The sequence below is a fragment of the Molothrus aeneus genome, chromosome 21 (genome assembly GCF_037042795.1).
Source record: "Molothrus aeneus isolate 106 chromosome 21, BPBGC_Maene_1.0, whole genome shotgun sequence".
Taxonomy (NCBI): Eukaryota; Metazoa; Chordata; class Aves; order Passeriformes; family Icteridae; genus Molothrus; species Molothrus aeneus.
Window position 1 is genome coordinate 2,435,065 of NC_089666.1, and position 22,020 is coordinate 2,457,084.

Genomic DNA, 22,020 nt, shown 5'->3' on the forward strand with positions numbered 1-22,020 from the left:
CAGCACTGAGAAGTTTCTCCAATTCATTCACCACAATGCCAACAAACCCCATGGCTTCGGTACAAGCAGCCCCAGGAACAAGCCATTAACTAATGTTTCTAATTGCTTTACATCCCTGTGGCTCATTCTTTGATCAGAGCTTTCACTCTGTTTCCTCATCAGCTGTGATTTCTAACCTGCTGTTTGTACCTTTCTCACAGGGCTGGGAACAATTTAGGCCATTTCTATATGAATTTTTTAACTCCCAGTTAAAGGTAGCACACTGAGACAGCAGCTGAAAAGAATAAATTCAATGAAGCTGTTTCCTCCCTTTCTGTGTGACTCCCCTCCTCACAGCTCTTTGCAGCAGCACGTTGGAGACTGTCAGGTCCCATTGGCATCACTGCCTGGGCACGGCAGAGTGGGGAGGAGGTGAGCTCTGAGGGCAGGTGCTGCTCTGGGGTGCAGGGCCAGGGGAGAAGGTTTCAGCTGGGATTTTTGTCCTCACTGATCACTGACAAGGGGAGAAGAGGATCAGCAAGAGGTTCCAACAGAGCTTTTTTCCTCACTCACCTTTGTCTCCAGAGAAACCAGGGAAGAAAAAGGTCAGGAGTTGGTCCAACTACAGAGCTTGGCAGTGGCTCAGGCTAAATCACGCTGGCTTTGAACAAAGATCTGCCTCTGCAGCAATCCGTGGTGACTGAACTCCCTCCTCTCTACCTTTCCAGGAGGAGAAGCTGGGGTGAGGAGAATGGACACAGAAGGCAGGCCTGGAATCTAGTTTCATTTTATTTTAGCAAACCGCATGTTCTTCACTTATCAACATCTCTACATTAGCAATTGTATAGCTCTCCAACTTCTCTTTAAAAAAGGGTAAACAAGAGGTGAGAAACTCAGGCTTTTCATCTCTTAAAAACATTTGAAAGTTGGATTCAAGAAGACTTTGATATATTTTGGTTTTAAGGTAACAGATGTGGTGTGGAAACACTAATTCAAATCACCCGCCTACCCAAGAGCTGCCCCTTTTGGAGCCCCTCTGGCACCAGACCCTCAGGAGACGCCAAGGATCCGGCTGAGCAGCCAGCCCTGGGCCTGTGGCTGAGGAGAGCAGCACCTCGGGGCTCAGTGCAAGTGCTGTCTGTACACAGCTCCCTCATGGGAGCACCAAGGACCTCGGCATGCAGGGATCTAGGGAGGACTCCTCTGCCACGGCACCTTCTCTGTAAAGAATCACATTCCCCTGATCATCCCGTTCCTGCTGTCTAAAGGTATAAAGATCTTCTCTGAAGAATTGTTTTAAAAGCCAACCCTCCCCCCCCGAAACCCACGTGGAATACCATAAATGTACAGATTAGAGACGTCCTAGAAAAGTCCTAAAATTATTGCAGAAAGTAAAGATGACTCGTTCCAGGGGAGGGGCAGGCACGAGGCACAGCATCGAGATCTAACGAATGCTCGGGTTGGTTTGATTTAGTTTTCAGCTTTTACCCCCATCATTCAAGAAAAAAAAAAAAAAAAAAAATTAAAAAAGAAATTAAAGAAGTGTTTAAGCATCAGAACTAAAATACAAATGCACATTGACTTATAAAACAAGATTGTGGATTTGACCATGGGATTCCCTGACATTGGAAACATTTTACTTTTTTGCCCGGAGAGATTTCCTCATGGTGGATTTGCCCTTGGCAGAGGGTTTCACTTCCTTCCTCCCACTGGCTGCTGGTTTCTTGGAGGAGCTGCCACTGGAGGCTTTCTTGATGGCTGGGGCTGCTGGTTTGGCTTTCTTAGCAGGGGTTTTCACCTTGGGAGGGGGCTTTGCTTTGCCCCGGCGGGCGGTGGGGGTTTTCCTTGGCTTGGGTTTGGACTCTCTTCGCTTCATCGGAGGCGCCCTGCTCCGGGATTTGGGGGGTGGTCTCTTCTGCATCCTGTCAGGAAGAGACAGCACAGGAGCTCAGTGGAGGCACAAACGGTACCCAGAGCAGAGCTGCTGTCAGCAATTTGCATAAATGAAGCACATCTTGGCATCCCTGTCCTTTGCCAGCACATTCCATGAGCTAAATCCCAAAGAGCAAGAGCTCCTCTGGTAGCTCTACACTGAGCACTTCCCATCCCCACAGAGCTGCCAGCTTCCAACCCCTTTGTTAGGCAAATAAACATACAAATAATGACAGTGAATCAGTTAGCTGTCAGAACAATTAAGAGCCTTAAGCACTATCTCTCCTCTCTAAATGGGATTTTATTACTTAACAAACACTCATATTAAGTCCAAATTCTGAGTGAGGCAGGTCCCATATCTGGCTAAAGAGCTGAGAATAATTAGTGTAGGGAAGAATTCTTTTAAGGCAACAATAAATACAAAAAGTTCCACGTGAAACATCACAGTTTCTAAAGCAGGAGACTAAAGGCAACACAAAGAATAAACACAGGCTCTCATCTGGAGGAGAAAAGAGGAAGGCTTCAAATTATGGAATGGGGGAGGTCAGTGCCTCTGGAATAAGGATTGACTAGAAACTTCTGCCAATACCTGTGAGCAACAGCCCTGTGGAGAGGTGGCCACAGCAAGAGACACACCTGAGCACTCTACAGCTGTGACCAACACTTATTTCATCCAAAGGAGACCAACCACTCATCTCTCATGCTGCCATACCTCTTCTTTGGTGGTGGCTCTTCCTCCTCAGACTCTTCCTCTTCAGATTCTTCTTCCTCCTCAGATTCCTCCTCTTCTTCCTCATCAGATTCCTCAGAATCCTCATCCTGCTGCTTCTCTGGATAGAGCACATCTGGGCTACAAGAGGGGTCTGGTCAGAGTCTGATTTGCTTCTAAGGTACAACTCCAGGGAAGGCAACCCCTGGGTGACCCTGGCTCTCCTCTAAGGTTACAGCTTTAGCCCAGTCCAGAAATACCTCCAGGAATTCTGCGATTGCTCCCAAACCAAGGTTATTTAGTCTCTGCAATGGCAGAAACATGACAGCCTGGGAATGTACCAGCCCTAAGCTGTCTCTTCTCCATTTCCCCATTTTTCCTATCCCTCATTGCTCCTTCCCTGCAAACCCAGGGAAGGATCCCCTTTGGCAGGATCAGACTCCAGCAGTCAGCATGGCTGAAGCTGTGAGGGCTCACATGTGCAATAAAGGGAGCTGGGAACAGCACTTCAATGTCTGTGCTGCCATTTGGCTCTACCTGGGACACCAAGGCCTCATCCCAGGGCTCCACATGGAGCACAGAATCAGCTCACAGCAGGAGAAGACAGGCTGGTTAACACTCAGAGTAGCTAATCTAGGTCATCCTCCTTCTTCCCTCCTCTCCTCCCTTAAGGAAGGAACAGCTGGGTCCTGCTCCTTAGGAGCATCCTGGCATGGAGAACCCACCCCACTCCCTGCTCAGGTGAATTGGTTTTAGCACAGAACACTTAAATAGCCCAGCCTGCAACAAAAGCAGCACAACAGACAGACTACCTGAGAACATGGAGCCCTACTACTGCCCTTAAAAGCTTCCCTTGCTAATGAAGTCAGCTTTCTGTTCACCCAAGTAATGCCATCATCCAGAGCACAGGTGACAATGTGGCAGTTCACCAGTGAGCAAACCCTCCATAACCCCCCTGTAAATAGGAGGTTGGCTCATGAACTCCAGCTCTGACACCTGAGCTCTGCAAAACTCCTGAACATCATTTTACAGACAAGCTCTTTACCTGGGATAATAAGGGAAGCAAAGCTGAAAGGTTCCACTGAAGCCCTTCCCAGAAATTTGCTCCATCCAGCCATTCTTCTCACATTTCTGCAGGGTTCTCTTCAGTAGATGCACTGTGAAAAAGAAATCAGAGAAAGGTTGTGTTACTATCTTTAGCCTCTTGTCTGATCTTACTGTTCTCTACTGTGCCCTCTGAAATCAGAGCTGGAGTCAGGATGGGAAATCCTCTCAGTCAGTTTGAGCAAGATACAAGATATTGTTCCTGAGCACCTGGTGAGAGTGGCCTTAAACTCCCCAAAGGAAGGAGTTGAGAACATTGCACGTTTCTGATGTCCTGATCATGGGATGCTCCTTCATGAGTCATTCAAGTCATTCAATGTAACTACTTCTGTCCAAATTTAACCCAGGTCTCAGAATGTCCTCTAAAGTGTGTTTTAAAAACAGCCTTTTACCCTGGTTTTGATCTCCTCATGTTCTAAATGTTGTATGTGCTGCATCTTTACCCACACTGTGGTTTGCTTTTTGTTTTGCTCTTTAAAGGGTAACATATTTGCTCTAGCAATACAACAAATGAACTTCTTATTCCAGTCTTCTATTCCAGACTTTGATTCCAGCCATCCCATTGTGTACTGTGTAAGAACTGAAACTCAAACTGTGCAAGTACAGGGGATCTTTGTCTCTGGCAAAGGGCTTGGGTTGTTTACTCAGTTCAGAACCATTTTCAGCTTCAATTAGAGGGGCCATTTACATATTGAGCTTCCAGGAAAAAACAAGGTTCACTCTCTAGCACGTTCCAAAGTTTTTATAACCACAAGGCTGGTTTCACTCTGGGTGTCAAAGGTCAGTAACAGCACGTAAGGGATTTGCCTCCAGTCAAGTCCCAGCTCTGCAGTGAGCCATAAACTGGAGAGGAGAGCAGAGCTCTGCTCTGCAGTGTGCGCCCGCCTGCTTTTCACATCTCACCAGATCTTCCTCTGGTTCTCTCAGAACAAAGCAGAGATCATCAAAATTCCTTTTATGTAACGGAAGGAGAAAGAAAACAACAGATTGCAAGCTGAGATTTCCTTCTCGGCCTTGCAGGAGTGACAAGCACTGCAGGCTGGCTCAACACAGGCCCTAAGGACCAATGGTCCTGAAAATAAACCATGCAAGGGCTTAGGAAGCCTGGAACCTCTTTTCCCTGCCCTGAGATTATGAAGTCTCACTCAGCATCAATTTCTAATTGGCAGAAGGCCTCAGGGCAGCTTCTTCAGCCCTGGGACCTGTGCTGTGTAACAGCAGCAGTCAGTAACCCTGCACCAAACAGCTGTGCTGATGCTGTGCTCCAGGTAAAGACTGTGGGATGAGAAATCTCTCTGCTCCTAAGGAACAGCACCAGCTCGGTGACACCACAGGAACAAACTGACCTATGTCCAGGTTTGAGCAGAGACCACTGGGACCTCAGCCTGTCTCTATGGACCCCCAGCATCAACCAACTGCATGGGGGCTCAGCCCAAACAACCCAAATAAGCCACCAGAACATCTGCTTGAAAGCCTCTGCTCAGGCCAAAGTCAAACCAGACATTAGTGTCACTCCTGGGAACAAAGACATGCCAAATCTCCCTTCCAAATAAAATACAATTGGTTTTTCTCCTTATTTGCTTGACCTTTTAAAAATCAGATGCAAAGTAGGGCCTCAAACAAATCAGTAAGAGAGGTGCTCGTAAATTTTTAAAAAAAGTTAAACTACACAAGTTCTCTCAATAAAAAGCAATTAGGAACTGCATTGATGCCAAGCTGCTGTCCCTTTCAAAGCAGAGAGATATGAAATCAACTTGGTGATTTAAGAACAATAAAGTACTTAAATACTGTTCCCCCTTCCTGGCTATAGACAAGAGAATTGTGCATTCTGTCTCAGGAACTGGCTTGAAAGTGACTGATGGGAGCTAAAACCCCAGAGCATCTCTGCAGCACAAAGGGCTGAGCAGCTGCAGCTCCCAGAGCAGTTTAAAGCTCTGCAAGCTCAACAGAGCAGTTTAAAGGTGCTGCACAGGCACATCTGCAGCTGCAGGACTCTCTCAGCATGCAGAATAGAAGTGATCCAGGGATCAGTACTTTACCCTGCAAGTTGGAGTTGGTCCCTGGGTAATTTTCCAGGATATACTTCTTCAGCGCTGTGGTGGAGCAGGTCTTCGGTTCGTTCATGGCCGCAATAGCAGACAGGATGGCATCTTCCATCAGAGTCCCACCCAGCAGGGGCTTCTCCCCTGATTTCTTCAGCTATTTTCCAAGGAGGAAGAGAAAAGCATCAAGACAAAATTCTCCCAAACCAGGTCAGGACAAGCTCCTCTGCACCAGGTGGGTCGGCGCTCCTGCATTAGCACAGATACGTTTAATATTAAAACACTGCACAGGGAACGCTGCTCTCCCAGCTGTAGGTGGGAGGACAGGCACAGTCAGTCACTGGCCTGGGGGGCTTTATCAGCAACACCTCACCCCAGCTCCCAAATACACTGCAAGGATGTGGCAGTCTAAGGGCCTATTGCTCAGGGGAGGAAAGAAAGCAAAATAAATCACTTCTTCCTCCATCCCACGGACCAAATGTACCCAAGAGAGTTCTGTGGCACACACATGAGTAAAAGATGTTGCAAGCATCTGGGGTACCTGCTGCACTTCCAGTGAGGGAAGGAAAGGAAAGCTTACCCCACCAGCTCCCTACTGTGCTGGTGAGTCAGAGCTGAGCAGTGCATGCAGCACGCTCAGCAAGGGAACAGGGAGACAGAGAGGAGAACAAGAGTCCTACTGGACAAGTGCTGAGCATGCCAGACTGCTGAAGAAAGGGCAGCCCAGGGAAACCAGGGGACAGGGCGTAGTGACTGACATCCGAGGCTTGTGGTCAACAAGGATGAACCCAGTCTCTGACCTGGAATGTCCCAGATGCTCCCTTCCCTGTGATCTGCTCTAACTGGCCCTTCTCTACAGCTCTCTGCAGGGCGTTCTTCAGCAGCTGGGGTCTGAAACACAGGAGGAGAAAGCTTTACTGACACACACTGACAGCTCCAAAAACAAACAGAGAAACAGCGCTTGTAGATGTGAGCAGAGCAGCATTTAGAGTGTTTGCCTACATGCAGACACTTGAAATGGAGACCTGTCAGCAAAGCTCATTGCCTGGGCAGAAGGTGGCACCACGCTGGGAGCTGAGCGGTGGCACGGGCTCGGTGTCCTGGCAAGAACCCACTCACCTTGAGCAGCACATTTGGATGTGGTGGGCACTCAGCTCACAGGCAAACAAGGGCTGACAAAACCCTGATAGAGATGACACACAGGTTTTCCTATTTTGCTTGTCAAGCCTCAACTCGCTCTGTACAGGTCAGCTCAGAGATTGCTGCACGTCTGTGCTGGCTAAAGCATCCAGATCAAGGGGCACAGGACCCCAGGAGAACCCTCCACATTCAGGCAGTAAAGGGATGTGGGTGTACAGAGCAGAGCTGCTGGTGGTGTCAGGGACACAAGAACAGGCACAGCTTTTCCTCAAGCTTTCTCACAGGCCCTGCAACTCAGAGCAGCAGCTGGCTTAAACACCAGATTGAATCATTGCAAAGGGAGATAGAACCAGAGGAAGGCCCAGTTTCCCCAGCCCTCTGCTTGCTAAAGCAAGTCCAGCACTTACCTTATATCTACTTTGAGTTTGGGGTAGTACTGGGACACGTATTTCTTGATCAGGCTGTAAGAAGCTTCCTTGGGCTCACAGAGGCGGGTGAAGGCCAGTGGCAGGACATCCTCCAGCTTCACCTGCTGCTCTGTGCTCAGGGCTGAAGTGCTTTTCTGGAACACACACACACTTGCATGCATCAGCAGGGCCCAAAACTCTGGGTGTCCAAACCAGCAATGCACATGTGGGGATAAGTGCTCCTGACACTGCTGCTGAGCTGGAAACTCAGGAGCTGTAAGGCAGCTCTTTAACAATTTAAAACAATTTGTAGCTTAAGAGATATACAGAAAATCTGTCTGAATTTTCATAGGAGTTTTAGAAAAGCTTTACAAATAAAAATTGCTAAGTACCTAACATCTGTACTTTTAATTATTTCCTTCCTCTTGCTATAGACGTTTTCCTCTGCCACACTTCAGTGAGACAGAAGAAAAATCATAGAATCACAGAATTATTCAGTCTGGAAAAGCCTTCCAAGATCATCAAGTCCAAACATTAACCCAGCACTGACATATTCACCACCAGACCACGTCCTCAAGTGCCACATCTACAGGTTTTTTGAAGACTTCCAGGGATGGTGACAGATCCCCCGTGCCAATGCTTTACAACCCTTTCTGTGAAGATGATGATACATGCTGGCACAAAACTTAAAACATAGCAAAGACAGAACCTGTTTACACAAATCAAGTCTTCCCCTTCCCCAAAATGAACAGCTAAACAGGAGCCCTTTTTTTTTTTTTAAATAACACAATAAAATCCTGATTGAAGCCAAGCCAATGTTCCATTCTGAGTTTTTCTCCACCTCTTTTGTTACTATGAGAGGGGATGATCAGGGAAAAACAGACTGTTCTTTATACAGAAAATGTGCTGAAGTTCAGTGATTTGATGCTGAACAGCAGCTCTGCAAACAGTGCAATGGGAGAGGGAGCTGCTCCCCTGCCAGCCAAATTCATCCAAAACATTTGTTTTGCTGCAACACAGAGAAAGTAACTAGAAACAAAGACACCCATGTGCTGCTGAGAGAGGTGATGTGTCAGCAGGTATTGGCTGCCTTGCTCACACTTGTGGAGCCAGTGGGTGAACTGCAATTCATTTCCTTCAGGGCCCTCTACCAAGTTCAGTTTTAGGGCTTTTGGTCTCCCCAGGAGGCAGGAGATGACCACCAAGGTGTTCCATGTCTAATCCCAAGGGATTGGCAATTCCAGCTAAACATTTTGTAACTGCAGCATTAGGAATGTGTTTCACATCCTCAACACAGCATGGAGTGGAGATCAGAAGTGCTGGAACCACAACTAACTGTGAAGCTCAATAAACCATCCCCTTCCCCAAAAACACTAAGCATCAGCAGCTTCCTTCCAGAAGCCTGAGGATATTTTCTTCTTCCTCCCTCTGTCCTCACAGTTGATGGGAAAACATTCCCCTCAGTCCTAAAGACTAGAGTCTCCCCTTTATGCACACAACAGATAAACACACACAGCAGTAGCATAAAACTTTCTTCCAATACCTGAGAGGCATTTCTCTCTGCCCAGTAAAGACAGAAGAAGAGTTTCATGGTTATTCAGTTTTCTGTCTCTGAACCAAGGCCTAGGGGGTCAATGTAAACATTTTAAAACTGAGCTTTAGATCATTTGACTTGGGTTTAATTCCTCACAGGAGCTTTCTGATACCAGTGGGATGGGTGTCTTAATTGCTGTACTTGGGGAGAAAAAGCCCAGGAAGGAGGAGAACATTGGGTTGAGAACATGGGGTAAGGTACATGTGTTTCAGTGCAGTACATTTCAGAGTATTGTTCCAAATGATCCATCTTACCTTTCTGTCTCTGGATTTTGGAACAGTTTTTCCTGCATTAGACACCACCACAAAGCTCCCAGAAGCTCCCTTTCCTTTCACCTGGTTCAAGAGAAAGTCAACTGCAGTCTTTAACAGAGTAACTCAGAATATTAACAACCTGAGAGGAACTCATCATGATGCAGATTTTGAATGCACTGTCACCCTGCAGTGGGTTTTCATGGCAGAGGCCTGACTTGAACCCACTGAAACTTCAGTAAGATCAGAAACTGCAGCCAGACATTGGGACATTGCTGTGCTGACCAGGATATCCTGACATAAAACACAGGCAAAAATGACAGTGTTAAACCCCACACTGCTGCAGAAGTGGCACTGCTGGGCTCATGTGCTGCTGCAATGCTGTGTGACACAACACCCAGAAACAGCAGGAATTGCACAAAACCCAACGGTGCCAGGCATGCAACTGACACAACAGGGCTGAAATCAGAGCAGTGACAGAGCTGAAGAACCTCCACAAGGGAGAACACACTCATTCCACAGACCTTCTAATGGAGTTAAGGAATTTCTATGCAGTTCCCAGAATCATGGAATAGTTTTGGCTGGAGGGGATCTTAAAGATCACCCAGCTCTACCCCTGCCATGGGCAGGGACACCTTCCACAATCCCAGGCTGCTCCAGGCCTGTCCAACCTGGCCTTGGGCACTGCCAGGGATCCAGGGGCAGCCCCAGCTGCTCTGGGCACCCTGTGCCAGGACCTGCCCACCCTCCCAGGGAAGGATCATTTTCCAACACCTCCTCTAACTCTGTCCTCTGAAGCCATTCCCCCTTGTCCTGGCACTCCAGGCCCTTGGAAATAGTCCCTCTTCAGCAATGCCATCTCCAGTGCTGCTCCACAAAGCAGCTCTTACCTGCCTAATGATTCCTCTCTCCAGCTCCCTTTTCAGTGCTTGCTTCAGGAGGTATCCCCTCCTCTCCAGCTCCAGGGAAGGGTATTTGTGGATGATGTATTTCCGTATTGCCACCACCGAGGCACCGCTCTTCTGAAAGCAGGCCTGGAACAGACACAAAACATGAGAAACCACCCACACTGGAATTATCCTGAGGGGGGTGAAGGAACAGAGATCACACTGATGCACACAGGCCACCACAGGATGCCAGGGCTGGCCTTTTCCCCACTGTGAATCAAGTATAAAACATGATTAACAAAATACTGAACTTTTCTGAGTAGCTGAAGAGCAACACAAACAACACAAAAGCAGCACAGCAAGCACATATCTACTATTCCCCTGCTCTGAAGCTCTCACACAGAATGGCTTAAAATACAAAATAGTCACTTTTTGGCAATGCTGCACAACTGATTTACTAACACTTTATTAATGCCAGACTGAGTAATCATTAAATTGGAACAACCTGCCAATTATTTTTTTTAAGGAGATGGAGGACTGACATCAGTAAACAAGCAAAACCTAAGATATTTTGAAGATAGATGGAAAGGCCATCTTGCAATTAAGGCTGGTGGAGTCCAGGCCTCCTCTGAAGGGAGTGACCAAGCCTTGAGGGGAGAGCAGCAGCACAGCTACAACAGCAGAGATCTCCTCTTACAGTCAGGAGGGATTGAATAAACCAAGACCAAGTAAATCAAGACTCTGGAATGCAGGTTTACAGTATCTCTGTCTGTACTGAGTTAGAGTAAGTTAATGCTAAAAGAAAGCACATGTATCAAATAGATGGATGAATCCAGGTAAATGAAGTTAAATGTGGCTAAGAGGCACAGCAAACAAAATTATGACAGCAATCAACCAGGTTATGCTATCTTAGCTGTTCCTCATAATGTGATTAGGGAGGGAAACGAATTTTAAACAAAGAAATCAGCTACAGGGCCCCTCATCATCCTCATGGACTCACATGTCAGGCTTCCAGGACAAGCACACCCATCTTACACACTCAGCTTCCTGCTAACACACAGCAGGGAGCTGAAATCGTGTGGTTTAGAAGACAAATGGAATAAAAACTCCATTTGTGTCCTGCCCACCTTGATGGCCTCAGTTAGAATGGCATCCATCTTGGGCCGGGAGGTGGCTGCCATCTGGGTCTGCTTCTGTGCCCGAGCCAGCTGGCTGGCAGAGAGCGTGGCCCACGCAGGGATGGTCTTCTTCACCTTCTTCTCCTTCTCCTTAGCCTGATCCTTCTCCCTTAGGGAAAATGCACAACAATAGTAAGACAAAAAGAACTAAGACAACAACAACAACAAAAAAAAAAAGCCCAGAAAAATCTGACATTATTTAATGTAACTTAAGGACTACTTTGATGTTTCTATTAGTAAAAAGAGAGACCTTGTATTGGTATTCAGCTTCACATGTTTGAGAACAGCAGCTCCACGTGATCAGGAGCTTCTTCCTTAGAAGCATCTTGAGGAGAGGCACCCTAAGGCACTCATTTTCCTTCTCTCTCCCACTGTCTTTTCTCTCTATGGGGCCTGACTTCCTCCAGAATCCTACCCAAATCCCCAAATTCAGCACGAGGTAAGCCTTACTCCTTTTTGGTTTCTTCTGAGGGCTTTGTTTCCTCCTTCCCTTCATTCTCAGGTTCCTTTGGCTGTTCTGCTTCACTGGATGCAGCAGGCAGGGTTTCAGTCTCTTGCTCCTCTCCAACAGAGGCAGATTCCTCAGAGGTGACTTCTGCATCTAGAAAATGTGAAAAAGCATCAAGTTACCATCCAAAACCAGCTTTTATTCTTTAGGGAGGTAGAGGGAACAAAAGCCAAACTTAAGAACACAGCCCACTAATTATTTTCCACCAATTTATTTTCACTAACTTAAAAGTGTTATTTAAAAGCAATTTAAAAAGTGAAGAGAAGTACTGAAAAGAACTTGAACAAAGATGCAATCAGCCCTCAAATGCCAGAATAACTGCAAACAACATCATGCAACATTTTCACAATTAACCACTTCCAACAGTGTTCTCTTCTTAACTCCACAAGCTGCTGTTGCAGACAGGCCTGGGATTCTAAGAAGAAGCTTTGCTTATGACCCAGTTGTTTCCAAACACAAAAGCACCTGAAGGATAATTACAATTCCATCACATCTTCCCAGACTTGGCAAAGCTTTGGGTGGCACGTGCATTGGCAGGAGCACTTGTATATCACAAGGATCAAATCCAGTCAGATACCAAGGAAAGAAAAAATCCATGAAAGTACATTTAGCTGAGAACAGGCTTTAGACTGGGCTGCCTACTACATAAAATGGATATAAACTTCAATTTCACACTCTTTGGATAAATAACTGCCCACCAACGCTGCTCTGAGCAGCTTAAGCATTTCTGATCCATTCCTGTGCAGTTTTCCCACGAAGGCCTTTAAAATGCACAGTGAATTAAGAGTCAGTTTTGTAGGTACATTTTTTACTTGTGACACCAAAAGGGACAAAGTCAGTGAAACCAACTGACTGTAGGAGTGAAATGACACATTCTGGGACACTGAGGCCAAGCTGCTAAGAGCACTCATGTTAATGTCAGGCTAGATTGCATGACACATTGTGGTAAAACATTTTTGCTCAGAAAAAATAGAGAAAAAAAAATGGAATACTCTGTTTTCCTATTCATTAACTGCACCTTTTGATCTCAAACCATCTTTCTGATGCTACTGAAATTTCATAATTTCTTTACCCTAAAGGATGTGCAAACTTAAAAGGGACAATATTTAGCCATATTTTCACGTCTGGAGTGACACAGGGTATAAAAGACAAAACAAGTGGGTTCAGACTGAAAACAATGTCTGCAAAACACAAATCCTGGCAAAGCCCGTGACAGGGAGCCGAACATTAATAATATTTCCATCCTGGCTGTAGGGTTTCCAGGAGTTTCAGAGCCAGGCTGTGTTTGGATACCCAGGAGCCCCCTGTGGGAGCGTGGCTGTACCTGCTTTGACCTCTTCCCCTTCGGCAGGTTTGCTTTTGGGAGGAGTTTCTCGGGAAGAAGCGTTCACCGAGCGGCGGATCGGCATCGTGTCGTCTTCCACTTTCTACAAAAAGCACGTGAAAATCAGCACAGATGCTGCAAAGAATTGGAAAGTTTTGAAATGGGATTAAAGTAAATCAAGGCAGCATAAGTAGAAATATTCTGGTTTGGATTTTTTAGGATGTTAAAAGACAGTGGCCCTCAAATCGGCTTCTTCAAAGCATACTAGGAGAGGATAGGTCCACATTTTATGGTTATAAAAGAAATCATTTCAATTCCAAATTAAATGAGATGAGCATTTGAGCATTTTGACAGGCACATCATCTCAGGGAAAGCAGGGAAGGGGAAGCAGAGTTTGTTAGACTCCCAGTTTCCTAGAAGCAGGGCAGAAAGAGCACTGAGTAACCTTGAGCAGGACTGGAAGCCAAGGACTGATCCAAGGGCAAGCTTGGAGAAAGGGCCAGCCCCTACCTCACTTAACTTGTCCGTGTGGATCAGCTGAGCTCCCGTTAGGAGTGGAAGCGCCTTATGATGCACGGCGCATTCAGCTTCAGACAGATCAGTCGACATTTAAATTAATTTCTAGACCCAAGTGCAGGTAACTGTGGAGCCCCAGGTTTTAACCCCAAGGACTTTTTCCTAATGGTTTTCACAGTGCAGTGAGGAGTCAACCTAAAGTACAGAAAAGATGTGGTGTGAAAATTAACAAAACAAAAACATCTACGTCCACGTATCTATTAAATTAAAGATTAAAAAGAAAAGGATCAATGACTTACAGCTCATGACTAACACAACTGACAAGCAACACTTGCATTCAACAGAGGTGCTAAAACATGGATGCAAACTGGTGAGCTATGGGTGGAGCAGAAATGGGGAAGGTGCAAGCCAGACCTGCTCCATTAGGAGATGGCTGAAAGATAAAAAGGCTCTTTAAATTAAGGGCAAGCATTGATGAGCTGCAGCCATTGCACTGTGCCCTGGGTGAGGGAATTGGTCACTCAGTGACTCTGGGTAAAAGCAGGAGCTGGCACTTGGAGCTAAAGCATTACAGCATTACATCTGTCAGGCAGGAGATACAAGCAGTGGGAACACAAGCCATGCCCTCTCAAACTAAACCTCATGCAATTCAAAGAAATGAAGGAATCTTTGGACAAAAAAATGACAATCAGAAGAGCAGTCTCCATGCCTTCTACCAGAAAACATAAGCCTGCCAAAGCTCTGCTCCAAACCCATGCATTGTTGTGGATAACAAATGGGTTAAGTTTAATTTAAACCCTCATCAGGTCTCACCCCCTACCACTACCATGGTTTTACAGCCTTTCTTACCTGCTGCCCATCTGCCTGCACTGGCCTCTGCTAAGGAGAGGGGCTCCACTAACTCCATCACAAAGCCAGGATTCATTGGCTCATTCACTTCCTCTTAGCATCCCCCTTCAAAACCTCAGAGGCAAAACCTCAGCTCCAGCAAAGCAGGGCTGGACCTGTCCCAGGTGGATCCAAAGATCAACTCAGCCTGCCTTGCTCCCCTCCTGACACACAGACAGACAGACAGACAGCCCAATGCCCTGGTTTCACCTCCTCTGGGGGTCTCCTTTTGCTCAGGCACTTACCAGAAACTTTCTCTTTCAAGAGGTATTTCTCCAGCCTGGGTGTTTTCCTCTTGAACAGACCCAGCATCAGCCCCAGCCCTATTTTCAAGCTGATTTTCAGCACTGCTCTCCCCGTTGCACAGCTCTGTATCACACCAACATTTTCTTTATTATTATTATTAATATTTCTGTCATTACTCAGCAGTGGGGATCCCTGATCAGTCAGAAGCACTTCTGACAGGAACTGAACAGCCACTCTGAAAACCCACAGGGATCTGGTGCTGCCTCAGCACCAGGGAAAGCAAAGCCCAAGGGCACTGGATGTTTTCTTCTGAGACAAAACAGAAAGATCAAAACACAGCACATGCCAACAAAACAAAAAAATGAGATGCGTGAAGCTTTCTTGTGAAAGGTCAGGATGTGAAAATATACTAATTGCCAACTAGAATATACAGGATACAGCACTTAAAAATTTGGGCCTGTTTTAAGGAACCTTTCTTCCTCAAGTGTGGAGAGTGAAAGGAGAAAGAAATGAAAATTTTCACCAGGCTTCAGCTCAATATCCAGTGTTTCTTCTAGCAAGCAGAGTCTAAAGCCCTTTAAGGAAATGGCAGAATTTTGAAGTGAGTCTTAAAATAACCAACTACAGATTCCCCCTCAGGGAAATCACTGGGGGGCTCCAAAAGATGCATTAAAAAACACACACAAGCCACACTGTGGCTGACAGAGTCCTGGGGTTTAATTCTTTTTAAGCTGTGTGACTTGCATGACACATGCATGAGAACAGTACTCCCAGCTTTGAGTTAAAATTCCCAAGTCCTGAAAACCCTTTTGTTTAGATGAGTGTGTAAAGCACTGGAGACTTTTTGCTCTCAAGAGTACAACTTAGCACAATCCCTCACTTCTGTGCCTACAATACACACAAACAAACTGGGATCCAGCAGAAATTCAGGCTTGTTGACTGTGTCTGGATGCCAGGCATGGATCATCTCACAGGAATCCAAGGGGCAGGAGGACAATCCCCTCAAGGCACTGAGCTCCAGGGCGAGCTCAGAAACCCCACCTGGTGAGAGCATTCTTGCAGGGACCCTGCCTGCTCAGCACATTGCTTTCCACAGGGGCATCAAAAGTGATTTTCTGCACTGAGTGTGAAGTAATGACCACAAACAGGCCTGAATTCAGGTCATCAAAAAGATACAGCAAAAAAAAAAAGGAGAAAGTTTTGCAATGACAACGTAGAAAAGCTCATTCCCCTCTCCAAATCAACCAGATCTGTGTAAAGGGGAAATCAAGTCACCCAAACCTGGATAGACTATTTCAAAAGACAGCTTTAAATGGGAACTACAGCTACAATCACAACCATCACTCAATAAAAAAATGACAGGAACAACTGTGTTTTGCATTTACACAAACACCAAACAAACATTGTGCCTTGAAAGGGGTAGAGGCCACCAGCTGAGGATGCAGTTTTCAAGGTGGTTGTTGGGTGATTTCAATGAATGTTTAAATCTGATCAAATGTCAGAAAAATATAATCCCATCAGCATTGAAAACACCTCCAGGATACCAACCTTCACCAAAGTACAGAAAGTCACTCCTCACTGAGTTACACCTGTTTTTCCACAGGAAAACTGCAGATCCACAGGCTCCCAGACTATCATGAACTGGTTATTCCCAAGCAGGCAATCCAGCAAAGAGCTGATAGCAACAGCCCCCCAGACTCCTGGATTTCTAGATGAGCAGAAAGTGTCCACTGGCCCAGCTCAGGGAGTAGCTGCTAATGGAAAATCCAAAAGTGCAGAGAGTTTTTCAGGAACTACTCTGAACTATCCATAGCAATTTCCTCCTGAACTACCACACCATTAGGAATAAATAAAGGGAGGCTTCAGGTGAGACACATATTTGATAATATTTCCAAAAAAAAAAATTAGTCTGAGTTTTTGAATTTCTGCTGGCTGCAAGATTTTTCAACTTATCTCAGCCTTCTATTTCCTTTGAGAGAAAATGCTCCAGGATAAATCAGGTTTTGAATGTGGCAATCCAAGTGTCAGGCTGGCAGAAACTCCAGCTGACAGGACTCAGGGTAGGGTGAGCAGGCTGAACACAAACATGCAATGGAAAAATGAGGAAGTGTGTCCAATCCTGGGCCAGGGGGGTGTCCCCTTACTGTCACACGACACCTACAGGTGATTGATGTGCTTAGATGTGACTGGGTACAAAGCACACGACACTGGCCTAGAAATGAGGTCAAAAAGGGCTAAAAAAGGTTTGATGCACTTGCAGGTTAGGAGGCAGGGAATCAAGGGGTACAAATCCAACAGCCTGACAAGGGATGCAAGCAAGAACAGCTGTTTGTTATCCAAAAGCCTTAGAAAGCAAAGTAAAACTGGGTTTAAAAACCAGCCTAGAGATTATTGACAATTATTTACTGCTCTGTAATACACAAGAGTATTTAAATGATTTGGAAACTGCAGAAAAAGCACAGGAAATGTTAATACTTCTGCAAATCCAAACATGCCAAAATGCATCACCTTCTAAATTGCAAGCTGCACAGCTCCTTTAAGGCTTGGTGCCCCTGAAATCCTCCAAGCTGTTCCCTAAAATCCCAGCCCAGGTGCAGCAGGTACCCTGTCAGAGCCTCAGAATGTAATGGTCACAGAATATCTCAGATACAAATGTGTCTGTCAGGAGTTCCCAGCTGGGGCTGGGGCTGCCTGAGCACTGAGGGGTTCCCCTGCTCTGCCTTTGGCTTTTCCAGCTCCTGGAGCTGCCTGTGCTCTTGGCTAAGGCAGCCCAGGAGTACTCAGTCATTTAAACCAGCCTCAAGTCCTGCAGATTAATAAAAATGTTATTGAATAAAGAATACAAAGTTCCTTCCAACTTCTGATCCTTATTTGTCAACCCACTTGGAAACTCCCTGCATGTGCTGAGCACAGCCTCCATTCCCATCACTCCTGCTGCATCCAGCAAGTTTTGTCCTGGTCCTTAGGGCCACCATTCCCCAGGAGGGGTCCCAGCTCCCTGGAATTTCCCCCTGATTCAGCTCCAAGCTCTGCATTTGCAGCTCTCCTGCAGTGGAGGCTCCCAGGGCTGTCCAGGCTACCTGAGCCCTCACAGAGCAGCTTGTTTCAATTAAGCAGGAGCAGGGTCCAGCACACACCCCCAGAGCTCCCCACTTGCCAGGCAGCAATTCCTCAGTGGGATGGAGGAATTGTGTTACAGGGGCCATTTCCACCCCTCCTTCCCTGCATGGCTACAACAAACCCCATGCACATCAGGGTTCAGGGCAGCACAGCAAAAATCCTTCACACTCCTGGCATCCAACCACAGGAATTCCTACACTCAGAGACCCAAAGCAGGGGTTTTGAAGCCTAAAGATGTATTTCCATTTGAAAATATTTTTGGTCAGCATTAAATTTGAGCCTCTGACTCCAAATGCCACGAATGCAACCCAACTTACACCTTGCCTGTCCTGAGTTTTACAGAGCACAGCAAAAATGAAATCCTGCCCTTCTGTGCACACAGATGCTCCTTTCACTGAAGACAAAAAAAAAAAAACCAACCAAAACCCCAAAAAACAAACAAACAAAAACCAACCAACCAACCAACCAAAAACCCCGAAAAACCCCAAAACAAAAAACCCAAACCAAACCAAAAAAACCCAAACCAAAACAAAAAAGCCCTTGGTACCTTAGTAGAGTGAGACTGATGCTCCCAGCCAGGGCTGAGCTCAGCACTTGTCTCTGTTAGGGTCCAACACCAGCAATCCCAAACCAGCTCCATCCCCACATGTGCTAATTAAAACAGAAGTAACCCCCCATGGCTCACCTCCCCTGTTTCCAGCTCAACAGAAAACCAGGTTTGTGATTCTCTCCCCAGCAATCTCTGACCTGCACTGAAGGCAGTATGAACTGATCGTTTCTGTTGCTTGGATTATTTTCCATTCCTACACCCAGGGGTTTTTCCTCACGTCCCCAAACAGCCACAGTCAGCAAGCAGTTTAAATTACACCATCATCCTACCTAAAACTGACAGAAACTTCAGCCAAGGGATTCATATGAAGCAGAATTTCTGCCTGCACGGCTGTGTGAAAATAATCCATCCCCACACTGATGCTCAGGATCATGATGGTGACAAGCTCTGAGGAACAGTTACAAGTTTGGAACAGTTTTTGGCTAGAATGATCCAAATTCTCCACACTCTGTCTATGCCACATGGCCACTGAGGGATGAAATCACCCCCATTAGCTTACACAGGGTTCAGCTTTAAGTTTAAAACAAGCTCAGGTCACAAAGTTAAAACAACTCCAACATGAAAATCCCCTGCTGAAAGTTTTCATAGCCTTGGATAAAATATTTTAATTCAGGATCCAACTTCATGGATTTTGACAAACTGCTGACACCTGAATGAAAATTAAGGCTGCAAGTGTTACATACCAGGGTTTGAACCCTTTATAGGCCATCTCCTCCTTGTCTGGGTAGATTAAATTTAAAACAACAGGGTAAACCCTCCTCCCAACTACTACTTATTCAGCTATCATTTATTATTCTAGAGACAAAACTATACATGATAAAAGCCATTATTTCATTGCAGTCTGTAAGAAATCTACCCACACTTCCCATTATAGTCCATCAATGTAACACTTCTGTTCCCTCTCACAGAAGTTTAAATCCTCTGAGGATCCCAGGTCACTTGTAACAAAACACTGCCAAGAGATTTACATGTCACTTTCTGCTGAAAGGGAAAAAAATGCAGGAAAATATATTCTGAAGAAAAAAAACAATTCAAGGAGCTTCTCCCTGAACAACGTGCATGATGAATTGAGAAGTTCATTAATTAGCAAGCTCACACAGGTAAATGAGAGAAAACTCCAAAAGCCACCTTTTTTCAAGGTATTTCTTGCCCCCAACAGGAATTATGTGGGTTATGGGGTTTTTTTGGTGGTTGTTTGGGGTTTTTTTTTTGTTTGTTTGTTTCTTCTCTACTCATTCCTGATTTCCAAGGATCTCCCACTCTATCCAACAATTTTCTGAGGTGTCACCTGAGGAAGTTCTGCACTCTCCTGCCCAGTCCATCAAACACCTCCTCTCCTGAGCTGACCTCCCGTCCCTCGGCTCTCACGGAGAAGGGACTCTGTTTACAAACACAAGCACTTCCGAACCTTTCCCGCCTCAATGGGAGCTGCCTGCCAAAGGCTGCCGGCCAACTCTTTCTTGAAGATGCTAAAAATACTATTTATGGTCAAAGCAAACAAAAGTCACGTGCTGGGAAATCAGAGTGCAACACAAAACAGTTCGTGAAGAATGGGGAAGTGACACACTTGCTACCCCAGAAATAATTCAGCAGGGCTCCTAAAAAGTGAGAAATAGGCGAGTATCTGAGACAGACCACATCTATAAACAAACTATCCAAGCAATCAGTCCCTGCTACACTGTATAAAGGAGCGAACACACCCACAATCTCACATAATCCAACTTTTCATCTGCAGCACAGGCTGGGCAGTTCCCCAGTGATTTGCAGACACTGGTTATTGGGAAAACAGTTAAAATACACGTGGTAAGGATTTGTTCTGAGCAGTCTGGAGCTGTGCTCAGGTGGAGCAGGTAAGGTGATGGGGCATCGTGACCTGCAAGAGCCACCGCAGAAGCTGTTCTAGGCTGTTTTACCCAAAACCACCCCACAGCTTAGAGCGGCAAGAAGAATAAAGATACAGGAACGGGAGCCTGCCTGAACAGCCCCGCTCCAGAGTGGAATTTAACAGCCTCCTCTATAGAGAACCTGTGCACCACGGGGAGGAGAGTGATTAACATTCCTCAGGCAGGCAGCGAGCACCTGGGCGCAGGGAGCCTCACACGTAGGTCTGTATCCATCGCTATCAGCGCCGGGGGCTCTGATTAGGAACCTCTTTTAGGAAGCGGAGCCAGACTGAGGTTCCCCTCGAGCTGTGGCACTTGTCGGGCGCTGAGGAAGCGAGTTAGGGCAGGCAAAGCCCCACACAACCGCACAGCCGAGCGGCCGAAGGCGGGAAGGCCGCGGCGGGAGCCAAGGCGCTCCCTAAGTCTATAAATAGCGATTATTTATTGTGTCGCGGCCCTGCCAGCCCCTTCCGCCGCTGACCTTCCCCGGGGCTCGCCCTGTGTCGGCGGGACGGCAGAGCCGTGCTTGAGGCGGGTTTGAGCCCCGCAGCTCCTTTGTGAGGGCCCGCGGGCCCGCACCCCGCCAGGCCCCGCCGGGCCCGCGGACACCCGAGGCCCGGGGCCGCCTCCTCGGGCCTGTGCCACACGGGCCGAGCCCACCGCGACATCGAGCCGTGCCCGCGCAGCGTGTCGCGACTCCCCGTCACGACACCCCCGCTCTCCCAGGCCTGTCAGGCCAGGGAGGGCGGGGGGGACGCGCTGAGGGCAGTTCCGGGGCCCCTTCGGCGGCGCCGCCAGGCCGCCCCCGCGGCTCGCGCGCAGCACCCGCGGCCTCCCGGGCGCGGCCCCGTGTCCCGCCCGGCGGGGCGCCGGGGGCGGGCGGGGCCGGGACTCACCGGGCCCGGCGGACACAAAGCGGCGGCGCCTCCAATGGCGGCGGCGGCGGCGGGACCGGGGGGGGGGGGGGGGGGGGCGGCCGAGGGGCGGGGCCGAGCGGGGGAGGCGGGCCCGCGGCGCGCGGCGGGGGGGCGTGGCCGGGTGGCGCCGCCGGCCAATGGGAAGCCGCGGGCATTTTTCGAATGCCGCCCCCTTCCCCCCCCTCCAGCCCCACCGCCTCCACGTCGCGCGAGAGAGCGCGCGTGCGCGGGGCGGGGCTGTGCGCGCTTCCCGCCGCTGAGGCGCTGAGGCGATTCCCGCCGGGCGGGGTCGCTGAGGGGCCAGAGGGGCTCCGGGCCCCCCTCAGCCCCGCCGGGCCCCCCTCAGCCCCGCCGGATCCACAGCTCAACCCCGATGGATCCTCAGTACAGCCCCCCCAGGCTGCGACCACGCCGCCGCCTCCTCAGCCCTGCCAGAACCGTGTGGACGTGTTCCTGTGTCACCTGCTCCAGGTCACCCTGCCTAGGCGGGGGTTTGAAGTGGATCTTCTCCAGAGGCCCCTTCCAACCCCAGCTATTCTGTGTGTACCCCGTGAATTCCCGTTCCGGAGCACTCCAGCCTTTATCTCACCTCCAGCCTCTTGCTGCGTGCTCTTCTCACCCTCTGCGGTTTCCCCAGTGCCGCCTTCCCTTTGCCTCAGCCTCGTCACTCCCATCCCTCATTAACTGTGTAATTATTACCTGCCGCAATTACACCAGGTCTGGCTGCAAGCTGGGAATTTTCTGTCCCAACACGCTCACAAGTTCTCCCATGTGGGAAGGATCCC

General features: G+C 47.8%; 1 protein-coding gene across 4 annotated transcripts; it reads right to left on the minus strand.

The window, feature by feature from the left end:
- Window positions 1-750: 750 nt before the first annotated feature.
- HP1BP3 (heterochromatin protein 1 binding protein 3) lies at window positions 751-21,272 on the minus strand. 4 transcript variants are annotated; one of them, XM_066564039.1, is made up of 13 exons: window positions 21,215-21,272; window positions 13,566-13,766; window positions 13,056-13,158; window positions 11,674-11,824; window positions 11,173-11,332; window positions 10,049-10,192; window positions 9,162-9,242; window positions 7,314-7,468; window positions 6,567-6,657; window positions 5,764-5,923; window positions 3,666-3,777; window positions 2,624-2,761; window positions 751-1,901 (listed from the first exon to the last, which is right to left on the minus strand). In XM_066564039.1, the coding sequence occupies exons 2-13, from the start codon at window positions 13,662-13,664 to the stop codon at window positions 1,616-1,618; spliced, it is 1,680 nt and encodes a 559-aa protein (XP_066420136.1). In that variant the 5' UTR covers window positions 13,665-13,766; window positions 21,215-21,272; the 3' UTR covers window positions 751-1,615. The 4 variants fall into 4 exon arrangements, with proteins under 4 accessions (XP_066420136.1, XP_066420138.1, XP_066420137.1 ...); XM_066564041.1 differs by lacking the exon at window positions 13,566-13,766 and having other exon boundaries at window positions 21,215-21,265; XM_066564040.1 differs by lacking the exon at window positions 21,215-21,272 and having other exon boundaries at window positions 13,566-14,829.
- Window positions 21,273-22,020: the final 748 nt, after the last annotated feature.

What these genes read in the sequence shown, in the direction of transcription:
- HP1BP3 (XM_066564039.1), bottom strand. Translation starts at nt 13,664, where the DNA reads ATGTCGACTGATCTGTCTGAAGCTGAATGCGCCGTGCATCATAAGGCG. An exon ending in TCAGAAGAAACCAAAAAGGA is followed by an intron (nt 11,333 to 11,673) that starts GTAAGGCTTACC and finishes ATTTTCCCTAAG; the next exon opens with GGAGAAGGATCAGGCTAAGG. An exon ending in AAACTCAAAGTAGATATAAG is followed by an intron (nt 6,658 to 7,313) that starts GTAAGTGCTGGA and finishes CCTGTGTTTCAG; the next exon opens with ACCCCAGCTGCTGAAGAACG.